The 24,895-nt window shown below is 40.2% G+C and overlaps 1 protein-coding gene across 1 annotated transcript in view; it reads right to left on the reverse strand.

Annotated features, from left to right (window-relative positions):
- LOC122789775 (probable global transcription activator SNF2L1) overlaps positions 1 to 24,895 on the reverse strand; it is a 2,109,210-nt gene that overhangs the window by 286,324 nt on the left and 1,797,991 nt on the right. Inside the window, exon 20 of the mRNA XM_044057215.1 lies at positions 22,195 to 22,317. Coding sequence (XP_043913150.1) covers positions 22,195 to 22,317 — 123 coding nt within the window. The remainder of the gene's footprint in view (positions 1 to 22,194; positions 22,318 to 24,895) is intronic.

The raw sequence follows: 24,895 nt of genomic DNA on the forward strand, positions 1-24,895 counted from the left end.
TTTCCAGATGGTGGGAATTATAGCTTCTGCTATGGTTCGATTGATTTAGTATTGAGACGGGGTAAGCAATAGCATCAGCTGATTTTTGTAGGTACTCAGCAGGGAGTTGATCAGCAGAAAGTGTAGTGGGTTTTAATTTTTTGATCAAGGTACAGATAAGTGAAGTGGCGACTGGTTGGAAGCTGAATGTGAGTAGGTTTCTAGGGGTGCGACTTTCGGGACCAGGGGAGCTAGGAGGTAGTTGGCTAATTAGGCTTGAATTGTCTCGGTAAAGAATTGGTTAAAACTGTCAGAAACATCTTCAGGGGTTTTATCAATAGTAGCAGCAGGGACTGGGGTTGAAGTTTGTCCAGGATGTAGCAGATTATTTAAACCTGCCCAAAACTTCTGAGTTTTATTTTGATTTACTGTCTGTAAATTACAGTAGTATTGTTTTTTGTCTTGTAAAATTGATTTTTTTTGGTTTCGTTCCTGGATTACCTGTATTTAATGTGATCTTGGGGGTCTTTAGAAGAACGCCATAAAGACCATGCTTTGTTTCTAAGGGTAATTTTGAGTTTAGACTCTTTAGAAAAAACATGGCACAGTTTTTGCCTTGGTTCTCTTTGAACGAACAGGTGCATGCAAATCAAGGATCTCAAGGAATTTGTAGTTAAAGTATGCTACTGCTTCCTCTAAGGGGAGATGTTTTAGAATAGACCAATTACATGAGTTTAGTTATTGTTGGAATTTGGCAGGGTCAAAGTTTATATTGTTTCTAACCTTTCTGAGTAAGGGTTGTTGGGAATTAATGGCTTTGTGCTTAATTACATATGTGAGAAGGTAATCGCTTAGGCCATCAAGGAGGGTACCAGAGGTGTACAGTTGGGGGTGACTATTTATGAGTACCCAGTCAAGTATGCTTTATTTTTGGTTGGGTTTACCTATCCTGGTAGGGGTGGATATAATTTGTGTAAATGCATGCAGGTTAATATGGGTGGTTGGGGATTCTGAGTAACAGGTGCCCCAGTCTATGTTAAAGTCTCCAAGTAGTAGGGTTTCTTGGAGGTAGTGACATGATAGCCAGTGCAGGATATCTTCAAGTGTAGATATATTGTTACCTGGGGGAATGTACATACAGATGATATTAATGCATTTATTTTTATTAAGTTGCAATTTGGTGGCAAGAATCTCTGAGTTATTAATCTGAGCTGGTTGTATTACATCAATGGTGACATTCAACTCAGATTTATGGAGTACGGCTACCCCACCCCCTTTCTCGAAGCACGATCCAGCCTGTGCATGTTGTACCCAGGTGGTAACAACTCATTGTCTTTAGTGTTAGGTTTTAACCAGGTTTCAGATAAACAGAGAATCTCAGGGGAGTGTACATCCAGAAGTGCATGCAATTCATGTACCTTGTTATTAATGCTTCTAATATTGAGATGACAGGCTAGGAGAGAGTTAGTTGGCCTATTAATTGTAGGTTTGTAGCTTAGATTGCAAGTAGTGGGGGTATATGTATCTGAAGTGGGTGGGCCAGGGTTGGGGTGAATATCACCGCCAAGTATTAGGTTGAGTGTATACTTGGTGATGAACTTCAGGAATTTGTTTATTAGTTTGTGGTAGTGTTTGGATCTAGAGCTAATGTGCCTGGGGATGAGATGTTGATAGACTGAACAATATGTTGGATAGGATCTGGTACTGCAAGTATGGTTGAAGGTGGGAGGATTTACAGCTGGGGTGATAGTATGGCCTTTTGGGACCTGAAATCCCATGAGAAACTGCTTTTCATACAAGGTAAGGAGGTATGGTGCAAACAGGAGGGGTAGTAAAGAGGAGTATATCATTATCTGTGATTCAGCTAGTGAGTTAAGAAATTGTTTTACCTGGTGATGCAACACCAGAAGATAGAGTGGTGAGGTAAAGGTACTGGAAGGGGGATGGGAGAATGCAAGATGAAAGCTAATAGGTGGTATTAAAATGTAGGTAGAAGAATGGGGAGTGGGAGGAATTATCCGAGATGAAAGCAGATAGGATCTAGAAAGTGGGGGGAGTGGCTACAGTACTATAAATTTAGAGGTACTGGGGGCGGGAGGAAATTGGGGGCAGGGAGGGGAGCGAAGAGAGTCCAAGCGTAGCGGGGCTATTGCAGTTTACAAGGTTTCCTAAGGTGTCCTAAAGTTATAAGGTAAGTATTATAGCTCTTAATGTAAGAGTCAGTTTACTTAAGTTACAGGGGAAGGAGGCAAACACTCAAGTAGAAAAAAAGAGCCCTCCGGCTGACCAATATGGTGACCTGTTTAATTACACAGCACTGTAAGTGAAAGCTTAACAAATGCTTTGTGTGTGCAACCTACTCTGCTTAAATGCTGATAGAAACTGATTGCAGTCCTGTAGACACCGTTTTGTAGGGAACTGTAGAGTTCAATCTGCTTATATGCTGAGAGAAACTGATTGCAGTCCTGTAGACACCGTTTTGTAGGGAACTGTAGAGTTCAATCTGCTTAAATGCGAAGAGAAACTGATTGCAGTCCTGTAGACACCGTTTTGTAGGGAACTGTAAAGTTCAATCTGCTTAAATGCTGAGAGAAACTGATTGCAGTCCTGTAGACACCACTTTGTAGGGAACTGTAGAGTTCAATCTGCTTAAATGCTGAGAGAAACTGATTGCAGTCCTGTAGACACCGTTTTGTAGGGAACTGTAGAGTTCAATCTGCTTAAATGCTGACAGAAACTGATTGCAGTCCTGTAGACACCGTTTTGTAGGGAACTGTAGAGTTCAATCTGCTTAAATGCTGAGAGAAACTGATTGCAGTCCTGTAGACACCATTTTATAGGGAACTGTAGAGTTCAATCTGCTTAAATGCTGAGAGAAACTGATTGCAGTCCTGTAGACACCGCTTTGTAGGGAACTGTAGAGTTCAATCTGCTTAAATGCTGAGAGAAACTGATTGCAGTCCTGTAGACACCGTTTTGTAGGGAACTGTAGAGTTCAATCTGAGTCACACCAGGTCAGCCAAGGGGGGAAGTGAGAGGGAAATCCTAAGCACCTAGATTTGAAAAGGTAACTATGAAAACAGACTTGCCTAAAGTTGGACCGAGAAGGAAACAAACAACTTTTATGATTTTCTAAATTCTTTAGTTCTTTTGCAATAGAAACATAATTGTCTGTGAACATCCAGCAAATGTAGACAATACTTGCCATTGTTTGAAAAATTGGGGAAAAAAACAACCAAGTCTATGGTTTGATTAATGCTGGACTCTGAGACTACCTTTGGAAGAAAAGATGGACTGGTCCTGAATGAAACTATATCCTTGTAAAAATTAAGTAAGGCAATTATGAGCATAAGGCCTGCATCTCAGAAACTCATCTTGCTGAAGTTATAGCTATGTGGAAAGGTGTTTTCCATGAAAGAAACTTTAGGTTGCATATTGTTGCTGGCTCAAAAGGGGAAAGCACCAAAGACTGGAGACAAATAGTCAAATCCCATGGTGGCAGGGTGTCTTTAAATGGAAGCTTTAAGTGCAGAGCTCCTTTGAGGAACACTTTACATAGTCTATGAGAATTCAGAGGAAGGTCCAAGAAACCATTATGGAAATTAGAAATGGCAGCTAATTGGACTTGATCAAAAAGAATGGCTAGAAATTCTAGAACTTTCGCCAACAGAGCGGAGAAAGGATCATGATCATTATCATACGCTCAGATTAAATATCTCCTCCAATTACTAAGGTAAAGTTTCTTGATGGATGGTCTATGGGAAGCCAGCAGAATTTTCCGCACCGGAATAGGTATATCTTTATGGCTGGTGACTAGCAGAATTGGAGGAACCAAGCTGTCAGCTTAAGGTTTTGAAGGTTGGGGTGCACCATTCCCTGAGGGTGAGACAGCAGGTCTGGAACTGCGTCCAGAATCCAGTGACGGTGAACTAGATGAGGCCACAGGAAGGGAAACCAAATTTGTCGAGGCCAATAGGGTGTAATGAGGATCACTTCACTTCAAAACCTGGCTGCTTTCTTGAGAAAAAGTGGGATTAGAGGGAAGGGGGAAAGGCATAGAGGAGACCTGGGGGCCAATCGAGGAGACGAACGTCCCTTGGTGACTCCCCCCTGGGGAGGGGGGTCCAGGGCAAAGTAGTTTCTGAACTTGTTGTTTTGGGGTGGTGCAAAAAGGTCACAGCAAGGTTGGCCCCAACGATGAAAAATCCTCCTTGCTATCTCGCGATTGAGAGGCAACTCATGAGGCAGTACAGTGCATCTGCTCAGTTTGTACACTATCATGTTTGAACTCCCCGGGATGTGTGTTGCTATCAGAAAGCGGTTGGAGGAAATAGCCCACTGCCGCACTCTCAGGGCCTCTCGACAAATGGGGTAGGACATGGTTCCCCCTTGTTTGCTGATGTAACAGACCTCAGACATGTTGTCTGGATCACAATGGTCCCGAAGGGGAGGACAGATTGAAAGGCTTGCAACGCTACAAGCACTGCGCTCAACTCCAGGACACTGATATGCAGGTTGGCATCTATCTGGAGCTAAGTGCCATTGACTGTTCTTCCCAGATTATGCCCCCCATGCCACCTGGGAAGCATCCATGGTTACTACGGCCTTGGGTTGAGGGGGAACAAAAGGGCAGCCTAGTAGGATTTCCTCGTATTCCATCCACCAGCATAGGTCTTTTTGCAGAGGCTGGTGATTAATATGGGGTGGTTCACTGCATGGGTTAGAATAGACCATTGTGATGCTAGAAGCATTGTGGCAGGCACATGTGGAACCTCATTAATAGAACTACAGTGACGGTCACTGCCATGAACCCCAACGCTTGAAGGACCAGAAGCGCTGGAAATTTGTTTTTGCAAAGAATGGGACGTACTTGGGATTTTATCTTCTGTAATCTGTGTTGGGGAAGAGAGGCTATGCCAGAAATGGTGTTCAGATGAGCTCCTATGAATTCTAAATTTTGCGAGGGACTTAGTTCAGATATTGTTTGAGTGACTGTGATTCCTAAGCTCAGGAACAAAAGCAAAGTGAATTATGTTGCTAGAAGTAGTAGATGCCTGGTGGGAGAAGTGATGAGCCAGTCATCTAGATATGTAAACACCCAGAATCCATGCAGTCTCAAGTGAACTGTCACTGCCACCATACATTTGGTGAACACCCTGGGTTCTGTGGTGAGACCAAAGGGCAGCATTCTGAATTGAAAATAACTGGCTCCCAGCCGAAAGCGGAGAAAACTTCTGGAGTGCTTGCCCATTTTTATGTGGTAGTACACATCTTGAAGGTCTATAGAACACATCCAATTGTTTTCCTCCAAAAGGGGACATACAGACTGAACCGTGACCATCTGTAATTTGGACTGGTGAACAAATTTGTTTAGAATGCTGAGATCTAGTAGAGGTCTCCATTCCCCCATCTTTTCTGGCACTAAAAAGAACATTGAGTAAACTCTGGATGCTATCTGGTCTTGTGGGACTTCTTGGATGACTCTTTTTTGTAGCAGCTTTTGAATTTCTATGGCTGGTTGGCCTCTCTGATTGGGTGGAACATCGGGGAGACTCATTAGTCTGGGAAAAGCGTGAAAGGGATACAATAATCTCTGATAATAATTCTCTGCACCCAAACATCTGTGGTAATCTGTTATCAGGCTTTTGCATGGAGAGAAAATCTTCCTCCGACTGCTGCCAGAGGTAAGCAATTGGGCCCCATTTCAGAAGCGCTGGTAGGGCTGGCCACAAAGAGAGTCTCTGGAATAAACCACAGAATGGTAAAATAGCAAAAGAGTCTGGAACCCTGATTCTGCAGGCCGCCTCTGCCTTGGGGTCAGCGTCTTTCATTAAAGCATCCCCATCTGCCCTGAGGAGAGGTCTCACCACATGTATCTTGGAAAGGCCCTTGGGAATTTTTGAACCACATCTTCCCACTCCTCTGATCCTTAGCATAGGATCGTTGGGGAGCAGAAAATGTATGCCCACAGCAGAGAGGGTCTTCCCATCCTTCTCACCCCTGGCTAGAGTTTCTTTAACTTTGAAGCAAAACAAAGAAGATTGGTTAAAAGGGACACTGACAAAGGAAGACGTGAATGGCTCTGTGTCACCTAATAGCAATGACTGAACTAGATGACCTGGTCATCCCTTTGGCTCCATGCGTAATGAGCCTCATGGATGTGCTGGAAATAGACTCCAGGGCAGCTAACTGAGAGGCCACTTTTCTTGGACATTATCAGATACAGCTCTTGCTAGATAGTTCCTTAATCAGATTCCTCTGGAGCCTAGTAAAATGTGCCAAAAAGTTCAAGGACCTTAAGGTGAAGGTTGATGATGCATAGACCCACTTTGCAAATCTGTCCATTGCTCCAGACTATCAAGTTAGTGGGATGAACAGAGTAACTTTCCTTGGCAAATTCCTTTTTGGTAGCCATTGCTACCACCATGCCATCTACTGCTAGCCCTTTAGCCCAATGTTGGTGGCCCTCAGGTGCAGAAAGGCTCTTATTTGGTCTCTGGGGAATTGGTCCTATGGAGTCAAGAGATTTCCAAGCCCGCTGAGTGATCAGCTTAATGAGATCATCAGCGGGAGGGCTCACCCAGGAAGTAGATGGGCAAGAACCAAAGGCTTGCAAGTACACAGACTGCTCAGAGGTAGGGTCTTTCCAGGGGTGACCGGGGGGGGGGATCCTCCCCATCATCGAAATCAGTGTCCTCAGTGAAAGACTATTCAGGGGAGTCCAAGTGTTTCCTCTTACACGTTTTCTTCCAAATGGGCTCCTCAGTGGGAATGTCTGAGAAGGTCTCGGAAGAAAAGTGGTCCTCAGTTGGGATATCTTGCAACCTTGGAGCTTGCTGCCGGGCGTGGAGGTTGGTGGAAGCTCCCTGTAAGAAGAGTTAAGGGGATGAAACTCCGATACAGTAAGAGCCACCTGAGAACTTGCTGTAGCCAATGCCCTCTCCATAGCCTGGAAAGCAAGCCCCCCCCCCCAGGAGGGATGGGAGCCCAGAACCGAGACCTCCAAGGTCGGAGCCAAGAAAGGGTCCCCACCCACCGGAGTTCCAAGAGGAAAGGATGACTCTGAATAAAAAACAGGAGTTGACTCAAACCTCTCGGGCCCAACAGCAGAGCCATGATCTTGAGAATGGATCGGTTCTGAAGGAACCAAGGAAATCAGAGCCGAGTCCGGAACCGAAGGCAAGGGGGCTGTCAGTGCCGGAGCAATAGGAACATGAGTAGTCGGAGTGGGGAGCTCTAAAGCCTCCGAGAAGGTCAGAGGGGGAATGGCCGGAGGAGTCCTGGGAGAAACAAATCCCTGCTCCAGAAGGGAGAGGGGTTTGGGAAGAAGAAGAAGAAGTGGAGAGACCCCCTCACTGTGAGGAGCTGGTCCACCAACCTCACCACATCGACATCTGTAAGACTCCTGGAGGAGTGAACAGACAACCCAGAGGGAGATTCTGGCCTTTCTAAAAAGGGACTAGGAAGTTGACCACAGAAGAGGTCAATGGAAGGAGAATATTTCATCCTGTGTGTATACAGCGGATCAATTTTTGGCACTGAAGAGAGGGAGGTGACTTGTTGTGGTGCAGAAGGAGATGTCGGCACTGACGTGGAAACTAAAGAAGCCGGTGCCGATTGAAGTGTTGGTGCAAGAGCTACTGCCGGTGCTGATGTTGGAGGTGGTGCCAAAAAAGCAATCAGTTCAGAGAGCTTCGGAACTTTTGCTCTTGGTTCTGAAGAGGAACCAACAGAAGGAGACTTATGCTTTCTTGATGTCAGTGTCAATGGAGAGGTTGCCACTGAGGAACTGCTTTTAGAACCAGAGGCATTAGGAGATGTGGCCTTGGATAAAACTTCTTCAAAAGAGGACTTAAGAAGCCCTTAAAGAATGAGCTTACTTCATCATTCTACCAAGGCCCTAGTACTGAAGGCCTGGCAGACAGTACACTCAATGTCTAAATGAGAAGCACCTAGGCATTTACATTCCCGAAACCGAAAAAGCCTGGTGCACACAAGCAGTTATAAGGAAGTGGGTCGATGTAATGCTGCCACTTGTTTCATGAGGTGGTGAAAGAGGTCTGCTAGCCTGGGATTCAGCCAGCACTCACCGTGCTAAAGATATGAAGAAATTCCATGCACGGAGAAGAATAGATCAAATAATGATTCCCACAGGAATGACTGCCTATCTCCAAACTCCTGATATTGCAATAAACAAACCATTCAAGGTCCATTTGTGCATGGAACTCAATGAATACAATGAAAATAGAATGGAGAGAAATGAGCATGGAAACTTTGTGAAGCCTAGCCTACAAGTGGTCGTGACTTGTGTGAAAAATTCATGGGATAAAATCACTGACAGCTGTGTTGCCAATGCACTACGAGCAGGCTACTTGGACAAGCAGTGCTCATTTAAGGAGAGCTCTATTGCTAGGCATGACATACTGGGGACAATGATTCTACAGGAAATGGAGTCGAAAGAAATTCAGGCCAGAATCTAGGGGTTGGAGACTTATGGCAATGTTCCAGAAGAAGATGACATGACTGTATTTGAATAACTTTTCCGTTATCGAGGCAACAGAATGGATTGCTTCTTCTTTCAGCTGCCAGTAAGCTCTTGTCTGTTTTTTTGACTTTATTGTATTAAGGTAACGTTTCATTATCAAGGGGTAATTACAAAGTAAGGCTAGTAGTTCCCAGACTTCATTTTTATGACTTTCCATCATTCTTCTCTTGAGTAAGGAATAAAGAAAGCATCGTCACACACAAAGTGTCAGCTATTCACCTGTTTTATTCCCTCCCTCCTCCAATACACATGTACTGAGATTTTTCTGCACTTTCTATTAAGCATGAAATATTGCACTGTGAAAGCCAGGGTGTAGATATTCTGAAGTTGAAATGTTTGTTGCACTGTTTATGTAGAATTCTCACACAACTGTTAACGCGTTACCTAGAGCTGTTGCCCAATAACAGAAAAGCACCAAATAAATGTCAATTTGTGTACATGAATAAATTAATAAATGTAGATTGTTGTACGGGGTGGGGGTGGGGGGGTAAATAAGGCATCCCCTGATAATAAGCCCTAATGCGTATTTTGGCGGGGAGGGAAAGTATATGACTCGGTCTTATTTTCAAGAATATACAGTATATATGAATGCTGGCTCCACTTGCATAACTTCAACTAACATATGTAGGAAATCACATATGTTAGTTGAAGTTATGCAAGTGGAGCCAGCATTCATATATACCGTATTTTCAAGGAAATACAGTATATATAAATGCTGGCACCACTTGCATAACTTCAGCTAACATGTGTGATTTCCTACATAATAATGATTCAGAAGAGGTGAGAATGATTCTTAAAATACCCCTTTGCATGTGAATAGTTTGGGGAATTACAAGCTTATCTCTAACCTTCCTTTTACTTGTAAGGTTACTGGAAACATGGTTGTAATGTAGTTTGAAATATACCTTACCTCTCATAATTTCCTTTAGCCATTCCAATCAGCTTTAGAAAAAGACATAACACATCCCCTGCCTTTACTAGAGTCATTTATGACCTCAAAGTGGCAAAAGATCAATGTTGTTATTATACTTCAACATCAACTTTATTTAAGTGCCCATATCTAAGAAGTATAACAAATAAGGAGGAGGATAAAACAGGCATGATATGAAACAAATAAACTAAAGTACAGATAAAATGTCAAGATGAGCAAAACAAAACACTCTATAAAATATATATAAACTATATTTAATCTCAAATGTACATTACGCTGATTTGCATGAGCATATTTGGACACACCCCACTCTTTTTGATTAGTTACTGTATTTACAGATAGTTGTTTCTAGATTGCTGATGGAATGGACTAATTTCTATTTTGATAAGTTTCCATTGGTTATTGATGTTGTCAACCATTTTTAAACAGTGTGCACTTGTTATATTACTTATTACACAGTTTTACTTTACAGTATTAGCTCTGATGAAGTTCTGACAACATTATGGAATGAAAGCACTTAACAGTTTTGCCTCAGTGTCGTTTCTCTTTTTTATTTTTAGATATTTACTAAGTCATTTTTGGATATAAGGTCTTTTCTTCGTATTCAATAGTTCGGTTGCTATATATATATATATATATATATATATATATATATATATATATATGTATATATCAAAATAAAAAAGCACCAAAACAAATTTCCAGCACTTGCATAGCATCTTCCAACATCTCCAGATGGAAATCGAAAAAAGGGACCCAAAACAATCACTAAAATCAGTGCAATATATTTAATCCAAGTGAAAGTACATGGAGCAAACATTCAGATAATCTTCACAGCGGCCATACTGCTTGCTAACACAGACCGGTGACCGGTTTCGCCCCCTGGCGTCATCAGTGTGAATACACAAGACAAATCACCACATACTTATATGGTGACGTGCTACCCAAAATTAAAATTAAAAGGAACCAAGCACATAAATACATAAACTACACACGCATGCAAAAGCTTATTCAATACACATATGCATATATAAAAAAATATATATTTATGGATCTACCTGACAACATCGACAAGTCAGAACACCGACAACGACTTAGAAGATCGACAAGTCAGAAGACCCACGGAGGAAAACACCGACGCTGAGAACACTGAGATGGGGAAAGGATGTGTAAGTATGCGGTAGTGACGGACGTTAGGGTGTGAGTAAGGTAAGTGTGCGATGTTGACGGTCTGTAGGGATAGGGGTGGGATAAGTGAGTTAGGGTTAGGGCGCGGGTTAGGTAAGGGTGCAGTAGTGATATTTTTTGGGTAAGGGGCGGGTTAAGTGAGTTAGGGTTAGGGCGCGGGTTAGGTGAGTGTGCGATAGTGACGGACCTTAGGGTTAGGGTTTCGGTTAGGGTTGTAGATAGTTGTGTATGGAAGGGTTAGTGTTGATTTGTAAGGATTTTGGTGTGCTTGTGTTGTGTGTGTGGGTTTTGGACAGGGGATTTGTTTTGTTTGTTGTTATGATGTGTCGAGTGTATGAGGTGTCGTGTTTGTGAACTGTCGATTATGTGGTGTCGGTGAAGTCATTGTCGGTGTTCTGACTTGTCGATGTTGTCAGGTAGATCCATATATATATATAAAAAAAAAAATATATATATATATATATATATATATATATATATATATATATATATATATATAAATTACATACACACATACATATACTTGCTATGAGGCACTAAGGATATATCAGAAAAAAAAACAAAAAGATATTCTACTATCATTTACATTCATGTGTATTAATAATAATGCTCATAAATAAATCTGGCCTAAGACGAAAAACCCAATATCATGGCTCAACAAAAACCTAGGGGAATATCAAGAAACAAATACTAAAATAAACAATCAAAAATTATATCTAAACTCAAACGCTCCTACCAATGGTCATTAAGACCTGGTTTATATAATGCACCTAATTTAATTATCCACGTCCGTTCTTTTCTATCTAACAATTCATGTTTACTTATGTCGGACAGTCTAATACCCTTAACCACATCAATGCCCACAAAAAGAAATTGTGCCATAGTATGTATTAAACTGTGCTTAAATAATGCACTCCTTTGACGTTTGCAATTGATATCATTTAAGTGTACCGCAATTCTACTCTTTAAGCTTCTCGAAGTCTGGCCGACATAAAACGTCCCACACTGGCACACTGTCATATAAACAACCCACTCAGTACGACATGTTAATAAATGCTTAATATCAAAAACTTTTGGTGTATTGATGGAAGCAAATGATTTTGTACGTGACATCACCCTACAATAGACACAATTACTACAGGGGTTACTGCCCTTCGGTGAATTCCTTGACTCATTGTCTACCGACCAATCTATCTGCTTATACCAAGATATTCACCAATATTCCTACCCCGTCAATAACTGTAGGAACACTAGACATTGGTCAAAAAATGGATCAGATTTTAATATATCCTAGTGTTTAATGATCACTTCCCTAATTTTAAATATATTAGTACCAAATATATATATATATATATATATATATATATATATATATATATATATATATCCACATACATACACACATATACACACACACACACACATACATACATACATGCAGGTGTGTGTGTGTGTCTATGTATATATGTTTATATTTATTAGTAGCAGATATATTGATCGAAACTCCCTAATGTCAACATCTTTTTTGTCAACACTCTTTGGTCAACAGAACAGAGGGCTGACAGGTGTGTGATATCGACAATCCCTGAGGTTGTGGAATATGCTCGATTTTCTAGAGGTTGTGCAACCTTGGAGTTGGTGTGTGTGTGTGTGTGTGTGTGTGTGTGTGTGTATATATATATATATATATATATATATATATATATATATATAAAATTAACAGGAGGTGGGGGGTGCAACACACCTCTTTTGTTACAATATTTCTTGTTTACTTTGCATACTACAAGGGTATTCCTCTGTCATGTGTACTAATGTGTCAACATTTCCATTGTTTAACTTTTGGTGTTGATGTACTGACATTGACATTTGTGCATTTCGATTTAACTCAGTAGACCCATATGTGTGCGTATGATTCACTTCTGAATTTCAAAATACTGAAATATCGAATTTCAGTATCTCGACACCAAAAGAATGAAATTCAACAACCACGAAAACACAAAATACAGATACTCAAAACACTTAACCCTCCCACAACATACACACACACACACACACACACACACACACACAGAAATAATAAAACACAATAATCTGCGTTTAAGCACAGGGCCAGGCCCCCCCTGCACCTCCCATGTGAAGGGCTGTGCCCCCCCCCCCCCACTGGAGCTGGATGTCATACACCTGAGAGTGACTACAATCCTCTTGAACAAATTATATGTGATACTACAATCCTTTCGAACAACTTATGTAACTAACTGGCAACAAGTACACAGTGAATAGGGGAGAAGCAACAATGAACTCTGCAGTACTCAGCAATCTATGGAATGGAACTAAAGTAAAGTTACATACCATAACACTAGATGTTTGAATGATCACTGCTGCAGCAGCCTTAGCTATATCCTGACAAGTTTATAAAGCTGGCCCGCTTACAAAGCTTCAGAGCACCTTCCGCATGCCCAAACCATTAGTAAGCTCAAGCTGAGCTGACTAAAACGGCAGATCTGGATGTCAAGCCCTTCAGAGCTTTCATATCAACAGAGATGGAGGCCAAAGCTCTGACAAGCACAATCCTAGAAAAAGAGCAATGAAAGTTCTCACTCTAACAACAAAAGCATACAAAAGAAAAGGAGATGCAGGGAGGGAGTGGCTACTGCAGCAGTGATTATTCCAACATGTACTGTTTTATTAACTTTACTTATAAAACTATAACATAAATCACTCCTGCAGTAGTCTTAGAGATATGGACGGATTACTATAGCTTCAGACTGACTGGGAGGAGGAAGGATGAGGGTCTAGGAGCCCTTGAATAATGGTCGTAGCATAGCCAGTCCTAGACCTGGAGAAGTAGCCTATTTTGTAGTGCTTTGTAAAGGTATGTACAAAGAACCAAGTTGCTGCTTCTAGAATACTTCTATAATCCAACCCTTTCCAAAAAAACACAGATGAAGTTAAGGTCCAGGCAGAATGACCCTTGACCCTGCCAGGAAATGATTTATTGTGGTAGATATCACAAAAGGTAACAGCATGGCACAACCTCTTGGATATAGTCTGTTTTGACCCTGGCTGTCATTTTTTTTTTTTTTTTACCTTCACAAGAAATGAACAACTGATCCGAGTTCATGAAAGATTTTGTACTATCAAGACAGTAGCTGAGTCATCTGTGGACATCCAAGTTATGAAGCATCTTTTCTCCCTCATTTTAGGGTTCTGGAAAATGACTGGAAGATGCACAGTTCGGCTCCAATTAATTTGTATACCATTTTAAACCAAAATTAATGGGTAGTTCTTAAGGAAACCCTATTTTTGTGGAAAATAAGATACAGGTGACTTACTACAAGAGCTTTCAACTCAGATACTCTTCTTGCAGAGGTTAAAGCAATTAGTAACATCATTTTCTATATTAAAAATCTCAACTCAGACTAATGAGCTGGTTCAAATGCAACAAGAATTGTTTTTCTTCTAACAAAAAATTGATATCCCAAGGAGGAGGAGACACTTGTCTTCTAAGAGGCTTAGTATGCAACACCCTTTTCCAGAACATTTTCACATGAGACTGCACTGAAAGAGTGAGATTCAAGGACAGACATGTTGATATGGCTGACATACTAACTTTGGTGGAAGGGTAAGACACACCAGAGGACAGCCACTGACAAAGATAATGCAGAACCAGAGAAACACTAGCTCTGAATGAGTGACGGTTCTTTTTCTAGCACCACCTAGAAAACCTTTTCCATTTATTAATATATGATTTTACAATAGCAGGTTTTCTTGCCTCCATTAATACCTGCTGCACATCCTCAGAAACAAGGTGCCTAAAACATATTAAGGTTCTATCATCCAGGGAGTCAGATGTAAATTGAGGCTGGGATGTATCAAACAACTTTTTGTCCTGTGTCAGCAGGACCAGAATGTAAGAAAGGTTGTGGTAATTGCCGCTGGTCATTTCCATATAAGAGAAAACCACTGCTGCCAGGGGCAAAAAGAAATCACGACAATGATCTTTAAATAGTCCTTCTGAATCATCAGAATGATCCTTGATATTAGTGGAAAGGACAGAAATGTATACATGAACATTTCTGTCCAAGGAAAACAAAAAGCATCTGTCTTCCAAGCCTTCTTGCATGAAGCCTTGGAGCAGAATTTTGCCAACTGATTGTTGTGATTGCAGGCACAAGATCCATTGGAGATGTTCTTCACAGCCGGATCAATTAAGGGAAGACCTCCTGATTCAATTTCCGATCGTGAATGTCTGACCTGGTCTTACCTGACTTATTTGTCATATAGTTTTGCTCTGACAGCATGTAAGATGCCTGCAGAGTGCTGTAGAGCTATATCCTGGTTCCCTCTGTTCATTTCCCTACCACATCACTGTGATGTTGTCTGTAAACACTTGTAAAGGTCACAGGTACTTCAGCTCTTTGACCCAAGTTATCAAGGTGACACCCTCAGAAAGCAATCCTGTGAGAAGGAGTCAGACAAGACTTTTATAATTTTTCCTGGAACTCCAGCCTGTGCAAGAGATCCCTTATCCAGGTGAGAAGTTCCTGCCATTTGAATGACTACAAAGATAAGCAAGTTGTTTAAATAAGGGAAAATGTGAATACCTTGTAATCTGCGGTGGAGTAGAAGACAGACTAAAGGGTAAGTAATGAAGAGAATTGATAATATGTGTAAAACTTTAAGAAACGTCTCAGATCTGAATCTACAGGAAAGTGATGATGAGATGATGTGCATCTTTTAAATCTAAGGTCATCAGAAAACTCAAATGCAGAATAACTGGTAACAAGTTGTGAAGCAATAGAATTTTGAACATGAGCAATCAGGTTCAGAAAGGAAAGATTTAGAACTGGAATCTTCTTTCCATGGCAGCAGAAACATTATTTAAAAAAAAAAAAACTTTCCTAACTCAACTGAATGTTTGGCAGATACAGGGAAAGCCCTTGAAAAGGAAGGACAGATTTCCACTGACATCTGTAACCTTGATGAATTACTTTCAGAACTTGTTTGTCTGAAAGTATCTGTTGTTAAAAACAGAAATGAAGCTTCGGACTTTCTGGAAGGGATAAGGGTTTGCAGGGTGGGAGGGTAGAGGGGAGACTTTTATATAGCCATTTAGACTTATTAGATTTTCCTTTGTTCTGGGGGGAAGGGATTTCCTCCTTTCTTTCTTTTTTTTTTTTTGGGGGAACTCCCTGTCATTGTTATTTAAAAGTCTGCTCACCTGAAGATTACTGTTTATTTTGCTTTTTAAAAAAAGTTGTAGGGGTAGCATTAAATATCTGGAAAACACAAAGAAGCAAGGCTGAAAAATCTGAGCGATTCCTTTGAATCATCTTACCTATCTCATCACACTTTTTAAGAATCACTGCAGCAGATGGTCCAAAAATTAAATCTCTATCCAAGGGAGAGTTCAAAATGTCAATGTTTACATCTTCAGGAAGACTTTGAGAATCTAACAAAGCACGCTTCCGCATAACAGTACTAGTCACAGCAGTCCTGGAACTGGCATCAGCAGAATAATTAACAAATTTCAAACATTGAATAGCCACTTGAGACACAAAGACAACCAAATCAGACAAAGCAGATTTCTCCTCCAAATTGGGAATTGGTGCCATAATATTCCTCATATTCTCAAAACAGGCAAGCATATACTTTAATACCCAAGCTTGACAGATGAGAATTCTAAAAACAAGTGTTGCAGGGGATACAGTTTTTTGCCAAATCTATCAAAAGCATTCCCATCCTTGTTAGAAGGACAGGGACTGGTATTAACCAAATGTTTAGCAGCAGTTAAGATGGCTAACGCAACAGTTGCTGGGTCAGAACTGAGAGAAGTGTATAAAAACATGCAAATCTGAGGAATGTTATACAATCTATCTCCTTTCTTGGTGGCAGTAGGTTGGTTGTTAGGCAAGTTACAGGCTATGACAAAAACAGCCTCCAACACTGAAAGAACAGGAGGAACTGGGGAAGGTTCTGGAAAATCCAGTTGTAATAAAACACAGTATTTCCTCAGGGGAAGCAGAATATATTATAGTCACAATTAAACAAAGTGATTCATTTTGGAAATAGTTTCAGAGAAAGAAAATCCTTGAAAGGGGATGGCTGAAGCCACACTCTACATGGAATCAGAATCACAAATCAGAATCAAAGCAGACAAAACAGAATATGTTCCTTCACAATCATTTTGTGGTTCACAACTTTAACCTCTTCTGAAAATGAAGAATCCATTTTTTAACCAGAAAAAGCACAGAAGGAAGGGTTAAGAACCTGAACTAAACCTTGAGCCAAGCTCAATAAGTAATTCCTGTCCAAAGTATCTGAGACAGGAGAATAAATATGCCTTAATATTGTCATACAAATATGTCAATTAATATCATATTAATACTAAAATTAAATATGGCAGGTCGTGCTTAGTCACCCTGGTGGACATTTTTGAAAAGGTTGTCAAAGAACTTGTTAACGGTAAAATGATACACACCACGTACCTCAACCTGGTGAAATTTTTTAACACAACCCCCAACTCAGGTATAGTAGAAAAGCTAAGTAAACTGGGAATAAATCATTGCCAACTGGCACACACATAAAACAAAAGAAATTAAAATAGGGAAAGTTATCTCCATAAAGACACCAGTCACTAGGGGAGGTGGAGCTATGCTAGGACTTCTCCTATTTAGCATCCACTTCTCTGAAAAAAAGCTAATAGTTGACAACATTTGCAGATGACAGCAAGCTAGGAGTAGTCAATGAATTCCTAAATGAAGTAGACATTCTTCAGGAAGATTTACCCGAAATAAATAGCTGGTGTCAAAATCAAGAACTAAAACTAAATGCCAAAAAATGCATTACCGTACCTTTGGGAAGTCATCTATCCTCAGCGAACTATCACACTGACAATACGTCCCTATGAGTTGACCCAGTTGTTCAGGATTTGGGAACTTATGTGGACAGTGACCTAACTTTTGGCCAACATGTGTCCACTGTCATATGAAAGTCTGCTATACTGCCACGTTTATAAACAAAGGGATTGTGTCTAGATCTAGGGACGTCACTGTTCTTTAATCATTCCTCATTAGGCCAATCACTGAATATAACACACGCAACAACTGGAACTCCCACAGAGATACCTTGCTAAAAGGATACAAGGCCTAAACAACATGTTGTACATGGATCAACTCAAAGCCCTGTCACTATACTAGGTACCCTACAGACTGTTAAAAGGTGACTGTGTCTGTCATAAAAGGCATCCTCTGACCAAATACTGATGGATTTACTGCAGATCTGCAAGTCAAATTGCGTCAGAAATACTCAGTCCAGGGATCTAAACCTCTTCTGCAAAATCAAGACAATGGCTTGGAGGGACATGCATAGCTCACAGAGGATACCGCTGCACTGGAGCAGACTCTCCATCCACATAAAACAAAGTTCAGTCCTATTCATATTCAAACTCAACTTGGGTCTGTGAATGAGAAACTGGCCCCTGTACTACTACTCAAATTATCTATGGTATGATCCCAGTTATTCTCATCAGAGGTAAACGATCATGGGATGGGTAAGGCTAATTTTTAAATAAATGGGATGAGTTAATTTGGGCACAAAAAGTGAAATTGGTTAGGCTAAAAATGTCCCAGAAAAGCAGCTAGCATAGTACTTACCTATGAGCCTACATAAGTGTTTCTGAACCTGCTTAATACTACACCTCTTAACAACAATATCTCTATTTTACCCCCAACCGAGTTCTTTCCCTCACTTCCACTTCTTTGAATTTCAACTAACTAATAAGATTTATTATCCATTTGACAAACCTGGTAATAAACCTCTTCAAATGCACTACATTCTACATTTACTAAATGCTTAGATGTCTTTTATACTAATACTTTAATGTCTGTTTTTAAATATTACTGTCTGTTTAAAAAATGTCTGTAATATACTGAAGCCTCTGCTAAAAAGAGTTTTATGATTAAACCCATATGGACCAACCTGGTTAACAAAAGCAAAATAAATAAAATTCTTTATAATGTGAGAAGCCACTGACCAAATAATACATTCAATGTAGAAATCCACAGGCGCTCTGTCTACTGCAATTACGAGCTTGTTTAAAAGTGTGTGTGCATTTGTGAGTGTGTGTGTAGGGTGGTCCTTGTTGAGGGTTCCCCATTTGGTTGGTCATTCCAAGGTGCCTCCCTCCCACATACTTGGATCCTGGGGCAGTCCTGCCAAGATCTGGGAAATCTCTTGTTTATCTGCCTTGAATAAAGAAGGGAAGAATTATGATCTACTAACTCTGTTGTATTCATTGATTTACGATTAACCAAGCTATACTGGTGGAAGAACATTCTGACCCATTGGCTGGAACCACTTTTAAACTTTGCTCTGTTTTTCTCAGCCCCTTGCCCATGCAGGAGAACAGCTGGGATAAAGCTAGAATACTGAGACCAAACGGAGAGGAATTTTGTTCAGCTTATCTAACTCTTTCTGTGTGTGTGTGTGTGTGTGTGTGTGTGTGTGTGTGTGTGTGTGTGTGTGTGTGTGTGTGTGTGTGTGTGTCTATGTATGTATATATATATATATATATATATATATATATATATATATATATATATATATATATATGTATATATGTATATATATATATATATATATATATATATATATATATATATATATATATATATATGCATACAGTTACATACACATATATATGTATATATACACACACACACACACACACACACACACACACACACACACACACATATATATATATCTACATACATACACACATACATTTATATTTGTATACACACACCCAAACACACACACACACACACACACACACACACATATATATATATATATATATATATATATATATATATATATATATATGGGTTCACTACATAATCTCGAAATTTTGAAATATCGAATTTCAAAATATTGAGACTATGTAGCCGAAACCCCTAAATATCAAAAGACCAGAAGCGCGAAATTCAAAATCCAGATGTTCGTAAATACTGAAGTAGCGCTTCTGGTGTTGTGGTTTGTTGATGGATAGGTGGAAGTTTAGGTAAGTATCTATGTGTAAGTGTGTTGGTCAGGGGCTTTAGTGTTTGTCAGTGTGTGTTGTGACTGTGATGTGTGTGTGTGTGTGTGTGTGTGTGTGTGTGTGTGTGTGTGTGTGTGTGTGTGTGTGTGTGTGTGTGTGTGTGTGAGACTGTAAAATGTCTGGGTGTGACTTTCCCTTGTGGGTCTGCTTGTGTGATCTCGGAGTTAGTATATTTAAGTAGGGGGGGAGTGGGGGGCTTGCCTCCCACATGGGGGGTGCAGGGGGGCTTGCCCCCTGCTTATCTGTAGTGTAGGATGATATGTTTGATTGTGGGGGGAAGTTGTATGTGTATGTGTGTGCTGTATTTGTGTTGTACGTTCGGTATTTTGAATTTCACGCTTCTGGTCTTTTGGTATTTAGGGGTTTCGGCTACATAGTCTCAAGATTTTGAAATTCAATATTTCAAAATTTCGAGATTATGTAGTGAACCTATATATATATATATATATATATACATACATGCATATAATATACGGGTCTACTTTTTAATTCCGAAAGTCCACAATCATGATGTTCAATATATTGAACTCAGAACCTCGAGATTGTGGAATCTCAAAATAAAATAAGACATCAAAAAAACATGTTTTTGTAGGGGGGCAAGCCCCCCTGCACTTCTACACCCTCTGCAACTTAAATATACTAACTCCGAGATTGCACTACAGTGAAGAGAATGGTGATGTTCCTGTTCCGCACTGCATAGTGAACTTCACTACCATTCTCTTTACTGTAGAGTGATCACAGAGTTATTATTTGTTGGGGGGGGGTGCAAGGGCGCTTCCCCCCTGCAAAAACATGTTTTTTGATGTCTTCTTCTTCTTTTTTTTTTTAATTTTGAGATTCCACAATCTCCAGGTTCTGAGTTTGATATATTGAATGTTGGGAATGTGGACTTTCAAAATTAAAAAGTGGACCCGTTATATACATATGTAGGCAGATATACAAACAATTATCAGAGAATATTCTTGGTTGAATAACACTTAGCAACCAAGCAGGCTTGAAGGATGCTCACTGGTTGGACCCTAAGAATAAACACAAGTAATGAATAACTTTTTGGGGACTCTCTCTTCCCCTGAAGAACTTTACATTTACAAATGGCAGTGATGAAGAGGAATAAAGCATTATGCTGAAACCAATTAAATCAAAGGAAAGTTTCAAAATGCTTGTCTTTTATGATGACAGAAAAATATGACAAGTACAATGTTTGTTTCTGCAACAGAAAACTACGGTAGACGTTAGGGGGGGGGGCATCTTTAAATGGCAGAAGTAGGAGGGATATCAGACCGACTGTAACATAAAGACAAACAGAAAGTCAATAAAATGTTGAGGGCAGTATCAGAGCACCTTACATTCTGACACAAATAACTAATTTAACAGCCACTATGAAGGAAGGGGTCTATGTTAAAATTGCGGAAACTTCATTTATGCGAATACGGAAACGTCGACACATATATAGCAAACCGCAAAAACACTGAACGTCCTGAAGCGTGAAATTCGAAATGTCGAATTGTCATAGTTGGCCCTTATCCAGTATAGCTCCCTAACGTAAGTGTGCAATAGTTACGGACTTTAGGGTTAGGGTGCGGGTTAAGGTAAGTGCATACATAGTAATACATGCAACCTTTACTTTACGGTTAGAAGTAGGGTTATGTTAAGTGTATGTATAGTAATATAGTTGTGTAGCTGAATGTATATGTAATTTATACTTTTCCTGTAGTTGGGTGTTGTTTGTTTATAGTTAGATACATTTGTGTGTAGTGAATGTTTGATTAGGATACAGGGTATATGGGTGAAGTGTAGATATGGGGAAGTGTGGATTATTTATTTTGTTTGAGTAGGTAGTATGTAGCGGGTGGTGGGGTTGGCCAACTATGACGATTAGACATTTTGAATTTCATGCTTCAGGACGTTCGGTGTTTTCGTGGTTCACTATATATGTGTCGACATTTCCGTATTCGCGCTAGTGAGGTTTTGTGATTTTAATATAGACCCGAAGGAAGGTATACTGCTGTATACTGTTGTCATCATTCAATAAAAAAGGCATTCGTTTTCTGTTCCTAAACCATTACCTTTCACTCACACTATTATGCAATCGTGTACCAGAACATTTAAACCATAAAACAGTAATTTCTTATAATTTACTTAATGTCTGAATGTCTGTTTAACCATGAATGTACAGCATACCTACTTAACTTCCAGTGCAGATAATTACAGTGCTACACTGATGCTCAGCACATCTTGGACAGTGACAGCAACCAAACATTAGCAAACACACAGTGACTTTGGCCATGCTGCTTGGACAATGACAATGACATCCCAGAAATCCACATTGCTAGTTAAACAACAAAACATTGATAAACTGGTAGCAGTCAGTGGAAAAAGTGCCTTAAATCTTAGACATCTGCTTTGTTTGGAAATTTCAGTCACAATGCTGTATAACAGACAAACCTGGGTGAGAAGCTTTTCTTTCTCTTCAGTCTCTTCTGGAGAAAGAGGTTCAGCCTCATCAATCTTTCTTTGTTCTTCTTTCTGCAACTGAGTTGCATTTGGGAGGTCAGGATTCCTGGGGACCTACAATGAGCAGTAAAACAGTAATATTATTAGAATTAGCATTAATATTAAGTCTCACTTTAAAGCCTTTACCAAGCTATTACAACATGAGAGTGCTGACAGAAGGACTGATGAGTCTCTTGCTTTAAAAATGTCGTTATAAAACTATTAGAACAATACACTGTCACCTATATAACATGAAAACAAATATATTTTCATTACCTATGTTAATCTGTAATGCTGCTGTGGCTTTTTATGCAAATACATGCTTAAGATTTTTACAGAAGACTGGAGGAAATGTGAGTGACAGCATCATTAACATATGACACTCAATACAGAAAAAGAAATACAGAATTATCTTTCTGGTACACAATAATATGCCTCTAAGGTCATTATAGCATTCACTATATTCTATTCAAAATCACAAAGGTGATTCATTGGGTTCATGGCTGATAAACTCAGGGGGCCTTTTTATGCCTAATTATGCTTGCCTAGCCATGCTTCACAAACATTTACACAGACAAAATATAAAGCAGAGGCAAAAAAAGGTAAGTATTCACAATAATGTTCCATCTGTATTGTTGATTATTTCATCTCTCCTCACATATGGGTTCTGGATCTGATCCATCAGAACAGAATCTGACGTTACTAAGCTCATGGCAACCAAAAATGCTCTTGGATACTTCCCCTTACCCACAATGCATCTCTCTCTGTTACCTCAGATCTTGTTTGCAATAGTCATTACTAGGAAAAAACTGCTGAGATCCAGGGAGCATACAAGCCTAGTATAAACCACACAGCTGGTAGCAACCACCAAAGATTTATTGAGCAAAAACAACAGTCAAGCGCTTTCGTCTTACATCAAGACTTCATCAGAACTGTAGTAATCACATAAACCACACAATATAAAGGAAAAAGAAATTATGTACTCACCATACGTTCCACCTGAGTAGTTGTACTTCATTTGTCTTCAACCTGTGAGTTACGGATATCTATCAGATCCGAGCCGGCAACATTTACTAGCATCAGCTCCGAGCTCCAAACTCCTCCTCTTACCCATAAAATACCTCCACTGCCTTCCATCCCCAGATCGAGTTTGCTGAACCTTATACTGATAATCCGACCTGAATAATTTTTCTTGTGACCTATACTGCAGCCCGTAGGCTGATCATACGCCAAGGTCTGGGGGAAGGAGGGAAGCACGGTTGAAGACAAATGAAGTACAACTACACAGATGGAACGTTATGGTGAGTAAATAACTTCTTTATCTGAAGTAGTTTACTTCATTTGGTCTTCAACCTTTGGGACAGAGTCCCCAGCTACTAAACTCCTGGGAGGCCTTCATGGAAGGATATTCCTGAGCACTACGGAACCAAAGGATGCTATCCTTCTGGAAGTCAAAACCAATTTGTAATGAGAAATAAACGTATGAGATGAGGACCAAGTAGCTGCAGAACAAATATCATCCAAAGACACTCTAGACCAAAAAGCCGCAGACGTAGCCATGGACCTAATGGAATGAACTTTCACCTGACTTGGAGGAGACATGCCTCTGTCCTTATAGACCTGCAGGATGCATGACGAAATCCATCTAGCTATAGTGACCTTGGAGATAGGTTTCTCCAAAAAGGGTTTATAGAAGGATACAAACAATTGATCATATTTACAGAAATGTTTTGTCCTGTGTAAATAGAATTGTAACTGCAATGAACTTCCAACATGTGGAATTTGTATTCCATCTTGTTAGTAAAATTAGGAAAAAACACAGGCAAATTGATGGTCTGATTGATACTGACTGGTGATGCCACCTTAGGAAGAAAGGATGGATTGGTTCGAAGGGAAACCCTACCTTTGTGAAAAATCATGTAAAGAATTTTGATGGACAAGGCCTGTAATTCTGAAAACTTTTTTGCAGAGGTAATAGCCAACAGAAAAAGAAGTTATATACTCACCATAAAGTTCCATCTGAGTAGGTAACTTCATTTGTCAGCAACCTGTGGGTATCGGATCCGACCTGGATCCGAGCCGGCAGCTTTCCAAGCTAAAGATCCGAGCTCCAAGCCCCTCCCCCTTACCCATAATACCCTGATACCTCCTTCCAGCCCTCAGATCGTGCCTGCCCATTATACAATTTCACCAAGACAAAACAACAACCTAAAAAACATCCTAACTTAGCGAATACCAACAGGCTGAATCATTGTAGGATTCAGATAACCAAAGGACTAGGTTAAGGGGAAGGAGGGGGGGTCGGTTGCTGACAAATGAAGTTACCTACTCAGATGGAATGTTATGGTGAGTACATAACTTCTTTATCTGAAGTAGTTAACTTCATTTGATCAGCAACCTGTGGGACAGAGTCCCCAGCTACCAAACACTTGGGAGGTCCTTAAGGAAGGATATTCCGGAGCACTGCAGAGCCAAAAGCTGCCCTTCCTCTGAGCCCAAGTAGCCGCAGAACTAATGTCATCCAAGGGCACTCTTGACCAGAATGCAGCAGAAGTAGCCATAGAATGGGTAGAATGAGCATGAACCCCTAAGGGCTCTGGCAGACCAGATATCTTGTATGTGAGCAAAATGCATTGAGAAATCCATCGAGCTA

Source organism: Protopterus annectens, chromosome 15.part0, assembly GCF_019279795.1.
Source record: "Protopterus annectens isolate FY-2018-M chromosome 15.part0, PAN1.0, whole genome shotgun sequence".
Taxonomy (NCBI): domain Eukaryota; kingdom Metazoa; phylum Chordata; order Ceratodontiformes; family Protopteridae; genus Protopterus; species Protopterus annectens.